The 11,711-nt window shown below is 41.8% G+C and overlaps 1 protein-coding gene across 1 annotated transcript; it reads right to left on the bottom strand.

Annotated features, from left to right (window-relative positions):
* Window positions 1-7,085: 7,085 nt before the first annotated feature.
* Window positions 7,086-10,035, bottom strand: LOC111953418 (protein CDV3 homolog). The gene is made up of 5 exons (XM_023972670.3): window positions 9,589-10,035; window positions 8,004-8,080; window positions 7,741-7,871; window positions 7,410-7,572; window positions 7,086-7,299 (listed from the first exon to the last, which is right to left on the bottom strand). The coding sequence occupies exons 1-5, from the start codon at window positions 9,793-9,795 to the stop codon at window positions 7,170-7,172; spliced, it is 708 nt and encodes a 235-aa protein (XP_023828438.1). The 5' UTR covers window positions 9,796-10,035; the 3' UTR covers window positions 7,086-7,169.
* Window positions 10,036-11,711: the final 1,676 nt, after the last annotated feature.

Below are 11,711 nucleotides of genomic sequence, written 5' to 3'. Positions count from 1 at the left end.
ACACTTGTAAGGTTGTGTTTACACAGGCATCCAAATTCTGATATTTTTTCATTAATTGGTCTTTTGACCAATCAGATCAGCTCTGAAGAAGATCTGATGTGAAACGATCTATGTGATTGGTCAAAAGACCAATTAGTGGAAAAAATATCAGAATTGGTCTGCCTGTGTAAACGCAACCTTACAAGTGTAGACAGATTTGGACAGTGAAACCATCCCCTAAAGTCATTGACAGGTGGCACTACTGACTTATGGTATCAATATGCATCTTAAAATAAACAAATAAATATTATTTTGAAATAATATCCGTGAAATAATTTGCGTACAGGGAGAGACCAAGAAATCTGGTCACAATGTGGACACAATGGACGGATAAAAGACACATTAGAATACCATGTGTAGACGCATTTCTGAAAATGTGGGCACATTCAGAATGTAGGCAAGATCAAGACAGGATCAGGGCTGGCCCTAGCCTTTTGGGGCCCTAAGCGATATTTTGTTGGGCGGAGAGAAGAAAAATACATTTAATAGTTAATTTCTTGCAATTCTACAATTTTGCAATGGGGCGTTATGAAAATGTGGCCGTTTTAAAGCAAGTTTTCTGCTATTCTACACATTTTGTATTGTATCACTAATTTCATATAATTTTACTCATTTACCATAGGGTGAAGAGAAAAATATGCAGTTTGACAGCTGATTTCCTGAAATTATACCAATTTTGCCATAGGGTGGAGAGACAGTTTTTCAGTTTTGAAGATAATTTCCTGCAATTCTACCCATTTTGCCATGACTTATGCCATGTTAATATGCTATCTGAGTTAAAGTGTCTAACAAAATCAATGGGGGCCGCCTGGGTACGTGCCCTTGCTTGCCCGGTCGGTAATGCAACCATTATTACTACAAGTTTAGATAGCTGGCTAGACTAATTTGACAATCTAGAAAATGTTAGCTGACATGGGCTAATTGAGTGACTGTCAATGACTGACATAACCAAAATTATAAATTGCACCTACTATTCTTACTCTAAACAGTAAGTTGAGACACCGACTGAGTTCCTAAAATACAAAAAACTAATTGTTGTTGGTCAGGGTCAATACTCTTTGGCCTAGTTTATACCTGGTTCTAACATGGGTCCTTTGTCCTGATCCTGTCCACATTCTGATTGTGCCCATATTTTTAGACAGTGTAGACGAGTAGTCTGTGTTTACACAGGCAGCCAAATTCTGATCTTTTGCCCAATTGTTTGCCCTAGTGGCCACAGGGCGTTAAGCGGTCGCTTATGCCTAGGGCTGGCCCTGCACAGGATGCATGGTAGAGCCAGGTATAAACAACGCTTTTGCCTCCTCTTATGGATACTGATGGGAGAAAGGACCTACACTAAACCAGTCAAGTTCTTTGTGGTCAGTAGTCATGAAGTTGAGGAGACAACAAAAGGAGACCAATAAAGAGTGTTGGGGTGAAAATATGTGGTCTTACTGATGTCATAAATGTGCCACTACGTAGCTCCAACTGCTGTAGGGAAGCCCCGCTGCCGCCTTCTTCTCGGCAACGGTTCTTGTGCTTCACCACCTCAAAGGTCTTCTCCATCTCCCTGTCCTTGAAACCCAAGCATTGGATATATTAATTAAACAAACAATAATATGTTTCTACAATCTGTATGTACTGTACTGTATGTGTGCCCACTTATGCATGTATATAAATCAAGTGATGTCTATTTATTTGTTTAAATAAACAAATAAATCATATCCTGGCCAGAAAACCCAATTCATCTCCATCGTTCATTGAAGTTGATGGGTCATTTATAACAGCACCTTTCGCTATTGCCATTCATTTCAATGACTATTTCACTGGTAAAGTGGAAATGACAACATTGAACAGTGAACCATAGATTTTTGCATAAAATATCTAATAATAAAAGAGAAGGATTGCTGTTTTGTATTTGGTCAAGTTAGTGTGGGAGAGGTGGAAAAACTATTGTTAACCATCAATAATGATGAGCCACCAGGTATAGACAACTTTGATGGGAAACTATAGAGGTAACAGACTGTATTGCCACCCCTATTTGCTATGTCTTTAACCAAAGCCTAAAGGAGTGTGTGTCCACAGGCATGGAAGGAAGCTAAATAATTTCCACTACCTAAAAATAGTAACGCACCCTTTGTTGCCTCTAACAGCTGACCAATCAGTTTGCTGCCTGTTCTTACTAAACTAATGGAGAGAATTGTGTTTGACCAAATACAATGCTATTTTTCAGAGAACAAGTTAACTACTGACTTTCAGCATGCATATAGAGAAGGGAACTCAACTTGAGTTTGTAAAATGAATTATGTGAGAAATGGCAGTGAAATAAATGATAATGAACTTCACAGGGTGGTGAAAGTGCACGTGATGAGCTTGATGCTTCTTTCCAATAAATACATAAGGTCTTATTCTGGTGACATGATGACCGATGCTTGACCGCCGTTTGACAAATAAAATAGTCTCACTCTCATTATAATCTCATCATGCAGACCAGGGGTTCTTAAACGTATTCAGCCTGGGACCCAAATGAGAAATGCTGTGTTTTCCTGGGACCCAAGCTTAGGAAAATATGTTTTAGGCATAAGGGCAATGAAATGTACCGATATGTATGTATAGTAATATAGACAAAAACAAATAACAATGAAATTAAATTTCCATATAAATATCTATTAATGTTTATTTCCCCCCATTAAAAACATTCTTACATATCTGTCTAGGTTGGAACTCTTGCTGTTAAAATACAGTAAATCATTTTCATTCTGAACTGGAATAAACAGATTGATCACATCACACAGATGAATAACAGAACACACACAGGCTTTTTGATAGTGCAACCCTAAGTAACAGTACAGATGAAAAATGATCATCTTACTGTATAAATTATTGTTGAAAGTCTAGGTTGGAACTGTTGCTGTTAAAATACAATACATATTTTTATTCTGAACTGGAATAAACTGATTAATCACATTGCACAGATAAAGACCAGAAAACACACACACGCAGTCCTAATGAGAGCATGTCTATTCTGGGCTCTGTTTTAGACAGTACAACACTGAGGTCATGCTCAGCCTTGAAACTGTTTCTGTACTTGTTTTTTAAGTATGTCAGAGTTGAGAACCCTGACTCGCATAGCTATGTGGCGCCAAATCGGACCAGAACATCTACTGCTTTCTCAGTCAGGCAGGAGACCACTTCCTGCTGTAGATGAGCAACCCAGAACTGTGTGAGTGTGTTTGCCTCAAAAAGCATCTTGCTTCAATCAGTTTGTTCCGGTTAAGAATAACAATCAACAGCAACAGTTCCAACCTAGACTAGTTTTCAACAATTTTTTCTACAGTAAGATGTACCGTAGGCCTGATCATTTTTCATTTTCATCTGTACTGTTACTAGGGTTGCACTATCAGTAGCTAGCTTACTTTGGTGAATGTTAGCCATTAGCTGTGTACAAGGCCAGGGGATTGTTTGAGAGATAAACTCACATCTACTACTATGAGAGGTAGCTAGTACTTATTTCTGCTTATCATCACCTGTTATAAAATTACAACAATACCTTGCTAGCTGACTTACTTTTCCACTGTCGAAGCAGTTTCCTGAATAATTTTGCCCTGTTCTGAAATAACTCCGTGGGTTTACCATCATGCTGTGGATGTTTGGTCAGGACGTGTCGTTTTATTAATTTGTTCGTTATGAGAGACTCATTACTAAGCACTTCCACACTCAAAACACATTGTGGGCGCTCCTCGTTATAACTTTGTATGAAAAAGAGAGAAATTAATCGCTGTATATGCGTTTCATGACAATTGAGCTCAGTCACAACTTATGGCCATTTGATGACAACGGTGAGTGATGGCGAGTGGGAATGGCAAACATTGCATCATCTGCTGCTGAACGACAGGGCTGCATCCTGTGTGTCGCAGACTGATCTTCAAGAAAGGCTGATGTAGACTAGCCTACCCATACCCACACAGCCTACTCGCACTGTAGCTGCGAGCTGTTGGCTAGTGGACGTGCCAAGACCAGAGTAGGCACATTTGCTATTACATTTTTTGAGACAACTATCGGTACAGTTGAAAATGTGATGTAAACACATTGAACTTTAGATTTTTATTTTGTGTACAGTACGTCATCACGCACGGATTTTTTATCCGCAACAAGTCATTTGTTGATTGTTTATTACGTGTGAGTAAAATGTAATACATATTGTTGGCTACATATGGGTTATTGTAGGGGATTTCTACGCTTGCAATTTTAGAGGCATTATCTGTGTCCGAGAAACAGAACCTTAATGAGCAAGTACCCCAGACACCAGTCGTAGGGTCAATATCAAGTGCAATTGACTGCTTGACATGGTGTTTACAAGGTAATTTAAGTGAACTCATGTACATGTAGTCTGATCCTTCTCATTGAGGCTGATGGGAGGACGAGCTCATTGTAATGGCTGGAATGGAATTAATGGTACGGAGTCAAACGTGGTTTCATGTTTGATACCTTTTCATTTACGCCATTCCAGTAGCTCCTCCCACCAGCATCCACTGGTGGTCTGTATCTCCCCCAACTTCACTCATTGACTTCCTGTTTACCACTCAAACGCACCCATTGGGGGAATTAAGTTAATTAAGCATTTGATGTCAACTTTGACACAGCCAGAGATTTACTTATCGTTTGCACCTGTAGCAGTCTTTGGCTAGGTACAGTTGTGGCTAGATAGAGCACAGCTTTCCAACCGTAACCTCCTTCTCCTAACCTGCTACGTTAAGTAACATACCGATTCAGGTAACAAATCACAGCTGGTGAGATGAACCCTCAAAAACAAATTAAATTACTTAAGATAGTTAAAGACCTCAAAACACCACTTTAGATACAACTGTATCTAAAGTAGTGTACACTATCAGCTTTTAAACTGCAATTACATTTAAGGCTCAACCCCCGATGGTGCTCTGAAAGATAATTTATCAGTGTGCATTATTGTGCCTACTGAAACGTAATACTTACCTGTTACTAATTCTAATGCAGAACAGTTTCTCCGTGTGGCCTTTTACGTGAACATCTAGCCTACCCGTGAAATAAACAGTCACTTTTAAGTTAAGAACTCAGACAAGACACCCATCACAAAGATCACTGTTTATTTTGTGTTAAACTAGTCTTCGATTAACAGTTCTCAGTAGAAATGTTCACTACTTCCACCCACAACGTTTAGGCAGGGGTCCACAGGATGCTTTGTGTGCTACAGTGCCCTCCACAACTCTGGCCATCCATTTGCAAATTTTAAGTTCCATTACATTTCAAATGACTTCAACAGAAATATGTGAACACAACTCCAACAATTCTTAGTTCTAACCCTCTGTTCAACCTAAGGAAATGCAAACATGGTTATTCTAAACTAAACCACCTGACCTTTTTATTTTACTGCATCGGTTCATGAGAGGAGACAGTGGTCAGGTGGTTTGGAGCCCAAGCGGAAAGATATCAGGCACTGACCGAAGCTCTCCAGGACCAGGATTACATGTCATAGATCTGCTCTAAAGATTTCAATAAGTACAGAAACAATACCTCATATTTGGAGAAGGAGCTTTGAGGGCAACTAACTCTATGGGGAAGATGGAGAAAGAGGGTTGAGTTCCATTCTGCAGAATAGGGTAAACTTGAATGTCTTGCACTGAAGCAATTCAATGAATATAGGCGAACGCAAACATATGTACTCAAATGGACAGCAGTATGACAGGCCATACTTACTGTGGTCAATTACAGGCATTGGGTACAGAAGGGTCATTTTTGGGACGCTGTAGCTAGTATCTCTTTGCACCTGTAACAACGTCAGTCTATTTTTCATGTCCCACCTCTACACAATGATGTAAGTTCATGAACACTGGTGGAAACAAAGCCCTCAAAGTAAAACAAAGGACCGAATCCCCAGAATCCTGTAAAAAGTCAAAACATCTACCAAAGGAATGACTTCAGATTAGAAAGGAGGAGCTTTAATAACGGTTTGCCAATGTTAATAATCAAATTTTAAAAGAGATGGGGCGCAAGTCAAACAGTGGATATGAAGGACAGTTAGTCAGTATAATCTTCTGACAAACTACAACTCAGCACTACATTCTTGAAGAGGAAAGGAGGTTGGTTTCTCTTTAAGTTGCGAGATCCAGGAGGTTGGCAACATACCATGAGACAACGAGCAAGTTTCTCTCTAGAGAACGAAGCAGTTTCCCTCTCTCGCTCTTTACAGTAAGGCCACTTTTAAATAGTCATTCTAAATGAGGACCATAACTTCTCTCCTGTGTCCACAGATCTTTGCAGGAGTCCCATTCTTGAGGAAAACAAAATCTCCAAGTTTCTAAGTGAAAGAGCCTGGTGGTCTTCTCGTCTGCAGGCCTGGTGTTTGCCCCCCTCACCACCAAGAGCCAAAGCCCGCTCAACATGGTCACCACAGCTATGTGACTGAGGTAGTCTCCCCTCAAGTGCCCAAACCATAACTCAAACACACCAACCAACCATGTGCAGTTTGGGTTATAACGATCTCGCAAAAAAATAGATCTATTCGCAACAACAGTTCGTAAATTCATCTCGCACTATTTTTTTCATCTTCTTCGATCCTCTGTGGCTTTATAATCAAAGCAAGTTGAAGTCCAGAGAGAAGTTTTACCACACAACTGCTGCTCTGAAAACAATCCACAAAAGACAACCGTACGTTGTCGTTTGCTGTTGTTGATGCTGCAGTGTCGTTCATATGGGTGTATCATATAGATTTTATATTTTTTTGTTTCAGTTAATCACTTGCCACAGCACTTTTGGATGTAGTCCTTCAGTTTTGCCAACCAGGTGCTTTGTGTATGTACTGTATATAATGCATGTAGATTAGTTTATATGTTCACTGTGTGAGGTGTATGAGAGTGTGTTTGTATGTATAATGTATGTATTGTACTGTGGTGTGAGGGAGAGAAGGTCCAGTGTGGTGGTGGCAGCAGCGCCAGCATTCGTTGTCAGGACTGCGCCTGTCTCTTATACACACATAGATGTGTATAAGAGACAGCCAGCATTCGTTGTCAGGACTGCGCTGTAGTTAGATACACACAGCTGTAGTTCAGCTCCCTCTGGCGGCTGGGCAAGACCACGCTGGATGGGCGGGGGAGGGGAGGGGGGGTTGGGGTGTGCTACTTGTCCCCCAAGATGGCGTACTGGTTACCGAGCTCCAACTGCTGCAGGGAGGCCCCACTGCCGCCTTCCTCTCGGCCACGGTTCTTGTGCTTCACCACCTCAAAGGTCTTCTCCATCTCCCTGTCTCTGAAACCCGAGCATTGGATATATTAATTATACAAACTAAGACATTTCTACACTGTGTGTGCCCACCTATGCATGTGTGTAAGATGAGTGATATTTAGAGGTGCACTGACCTGCGTGTCTCAACATGCTTGGAGCCGGCCCCGAGTGAGGGGAACTGTGTGTCGCTGAAGATCTCAGGGGGCCCCTGATTGGGGCCACGCTTGGTGGTGGTCAGTCGGGCCCCTGGGGGGCGGTACACCCCAGAAGGCTTTGACTCAGGCACCTCTTCCACCTCTGTAGAGACAAAGAACAGAGAAGAGAACCAGTCAGTGAAAACGGGGGCAAGGCTCATTAGTAGTCCACATGAATTGCCAAAACTACAGTGTCTGTATGGGAGTAACACTTTAATACTACAATTAAGGGTGTGGAATTAATACACAGCGCGGAGTGAGGTATACCCACCAACAGAGGCAGCGGCAGGTGGCGGGGCACCAGACTTGTTCCAAGGCCCAGACATTTTGTCTCCACTGACCAGGATGATCTCTCCATCTTCACCGACCTCTTCCTCATACTCCTCTTCCTCCTTCTCATCACTGCCACAACCACCAGAGAAAACAGTCAACAAAAACATGCAACTAGTACAAAAGTTTAACATGTCATTAGTGTAGTGCCTACTTTTCAGCCCACTGAATGAATGCAACCCCCCTAAAAATGTTCAGCCTTACCTTATCTGGAGAGCCTGCAGTCTGAGTCCGCTGTAGTCCACCTCCTTCGCCTCAAACTCCTTCCACTCCTCATCCTCCTGCAGACAGAGCAACGCTCATCAGTTACACAACCCACTGACTGATGGTTTAGCAATCCAAATTCAATCTTGAGTGCCAGAGTGCGCCCTGGGCATTCATACATTCAGAGCGTGGTCAGATTGTTTGTAAATTCACAACGTGTCACTCCAGAGCGTACACTGGACACTCTGGCTGAGGAGTAGGTTTGAGCAGTGTTCAGACCTCACAACGGCAGTCAAGCACCCAAGCTAAATGGTTAACTTTGGCTAGCTACTTCCAGACACAAATGAGGACACCTCACGGACTATTTTACTTGCCCTTGCAGAGCTGGTTAGGCTGTTTTCACGTTATTCAGAGCATTGGTGACTAACTGTGCTGCTGGCAACAATTGAATTACGCTTTTTTGCTGACACCGGCCATATTCAACAGGTGTTGTGCGTTCTTAAATTCATCAGTTATTATGCACTCGGGCACACTCAGACAAGAGTGCTCTGAAATTGGAGTAGATGGCCAGAGTGAATTTGCCAAAGCACCCCAAGGACTCATACATTTGTGTCATATCAATCTCAATTGATCATGCAAACTTGGCCATGAAAAGGAACGTTTGTAAAGGGGACAAATAAAATAGAAACTTGGATCTTGATACAGGCCACGCCCTAACTTGGCATAGTCTCAAAACGTTATTACAACATTGCTGGAACGTGTCAACCTCAGAACCATGTTACCTGCATAAAATGCTAGCTACTAGTAACGTTATCGCCAGTAGGTTCTACTCTTTCTGTGCTTTTGTCTGCACAAAGAAAGGTTCTAAGTTTAACAGCTGTAGTCCAGTCCCCATTTCCCAGGCCCAACCATCTGAACCCTCAGACGAATATTGCAGGCCTAAGCATCTAGCGAATGAGGCCAAATAGCTAGTACGTTAACGTTACTCGTCTTCCAATTTGACAGATGTCAAAATCAATTAGCAAGCTAGTTATATTTACATTCGTCATGACGCATGTTACTACAAGGCTGGCTACATTTTCCAATAATATTGTAATTATTCACGAGCCATGTTGCTGGCTAGCTAACTAACGTTACGCCAGTCATATAATCCAATGTGTGCCAGTTTTCACCTGTCGAGAACATGCTAGCCACACTAACATTTGCCAGTTAGCGATCTTTGATCAATCGAGAAAGCCGACACTGGCGCGGCCTAAAGTCATCGAGAAATGTCTGCCCGCCGTCTGGAATACATCGTGAGTTTGCAGTCTAGCTAAGTTAGCTAGCTAGCGAACTCAATTATTGGATTGCTCTTTTAAGTAGCTAACCAACTGGCTAGTTAGCTAACTAAAACGTAGATATTTCTCTCCATAAATCATGTGTGAGGCCGGTGTAATAACTAGCCAGCCATTGTGTATTACCAAACAGTCATGGCATGAGTCATCATCGTTATCAGGCAAACTAGCTAGCAAACATATTGACTTGGCTAGTAGTAGCAAGTAGCTTGCTGGCTAACTAGTATTAGCGCGGCGCTAGCTAACATTACCTTCTCCGGCTGCGCATCTTGATTTTCGTTTTTCGTGCCCGACTTCTCCTTTTCCTTCTTGTTCTTTTTCAAGACAATTGGTGTGGGCCCAGCTGGAGCTTCTTTTCCCTTGCCTCCCTTTTCTTTCTTCTTCTTTTTATCCCTCTTGGCAAAGAAATCATCCAGGCTCTTCTCCGGAGCAGCACCACAAGTCTCTACATCCGCCATCTTCTTTCAGAAACAAACGCTATGCAAGGACAATCGTAAATTTCACAACGTCTCTATAACTCAGTTGAATGGGAGGGATTAAATTGTTATTCGACCAGAGCAATCAAACAATTTCCCTCCTAGCGTGAAAAAGAAAATGTAGCTACTGTCTGACCGCCTGTCTTTCAATGTGCCACATTACCAATCTTTGGGGGCTGCGCTCGCTCACTGCTATTTGACAGGCAAACCGGATGTACAGCCAATACATACTTTCCAGGATGCCCCGGATGAACATGAGCAGAAACATAATGGACATGCTGAAGAACCAATTAACTGCAAATAAAAAAAACTTTAACCAATGAAATTGCATGTCTTTTTTATCGCCCTATCACAGTAGCATGGTAGTAATCTGATACCACACCATGAGGTCTACTGTTAGTAGTGTGGTCCTCACTGATCAATTGATTGTATTGATCATTGACCAGTTGATCATGGAACCAGAGAGCAACACTTAAACAAATCTTTATTTTATTAATGCGTTTACTTGTTTTCTCAAAGCCAACATTCCAAGTCTTTACAGTAGAAGTATTGTGGGAGCCTGGATGCGACCTTCGATGAAAACATACTTATTCCTGCTCTCCATTCAATGATAATCTTCGCTTTATATATTGTGTGCTTTCTACAGGCGTGATGCCACCGTGTGAAACTATGGGCTTAGCATGGGACTGGGCTGTCCATAGAGCAGCTTTCCTCTCTTAGGCCTACTATGACTATTGGGCAGGACAATGACCCAACACACATCCAGGCCCACCAGTATATTTTGTGTAAAGGGCCTACATGGTCCCATCCTAGGGTAGTTGAAACCTCTTACATAATAGTCAAACAATGACAACAAATTACATTGAATATTAGCTTATTTATTAGGAGTAAGCGGTAGGTCATCAATGCACCCCAGGTAGTGAAGCTCTCCAGTTAAGCATTAGCAAAGTGTAGGCTTTATCCAATAACAGTGAGGCCATGTATAGAATGGCCACTAGCCAGATCCAGCAGAGATGAACAGAGAACATTCTAGTCAATGGTTTAGCTGGACTCAGCAAGGCACTGACACATTGCTTTGTCCCAGAGGTTTAATGTACATCTATCTGCAGCAAGTGGTAATGATTCTTCTCTCATTTTTTAGTTAATGAACAATTAAAATTAAGATAGCCTTGTGTAGCGTAGAAGGTTGATCATATAAAATACCAATTGGCAGTGGCACAATTTCTCAGGAGTACTATGCAGCTACTATGCAGTTAATATGTAACTAAACCAGTCTTCATGGATGAGTGGAAGAAGTAAAATTGATGAATAGTCAGTAAGACACAGAGAATGTTCAAAGCTTTTCTCTTTTATTGCTCAGCAGTAAAAATGACAGTGTATGTTACGATACAAAAAATACATGACGCTGGACACAAGATACTGCCCCTCCTCTCCATTCTACATTTAGCAAAATACCCATTCTCTGGTATGGCACCTCATGCCCGTTGCAGCAACACCGAGTATACAAAACATTATGAACTCCTGCTCTTTCCATAACATAGACTGGCCAGGTGTATCCAGGTGAAAGCTATGATCCCTTACTGATGTCACTTGTTAAATCCACTTCAATCAGTGTAGATGAAGGGGAAGAGACAGGTTAAATTATGATTTTTAAGCCTTGAGACAATTGAGTCATGGATGGGGTATGTGTGTCACTCAGAGGGTGAATGGGCAGTACAAAAATGTAAGTGCCTTTGAACAGGGTTTGGTAGTAGGGGCCAGGCGCACCAGTTTGTATCAAGAACTGCAACAAGAACTGCAAAGAACTGCTGGGTTTTTCCACACTCAACAGTTTCCTGTGTGTATCAAGAATGGTCCACCAACCAGACGACATCCAGCCAACTTGACACAACTGTGGG

This window comes from Salvelinus sp. IW2-2015, linkage group LG27 (assembly GCF_002910315.2).
Source record: "Salvelinus sp. IW2-2015 linkage group LG27, ASM291031v2, whole genome shotgun sequence".
NCBI lineage: Eukaryota > Metazoa > Chordata > Actinopteri > Salmoniformes > Salmonidae > Salvelinus > Salvelinus sp. IW2-2015.
This window is presented reverse-complemented; position numbering and strand designations above follow the sequence as displayed.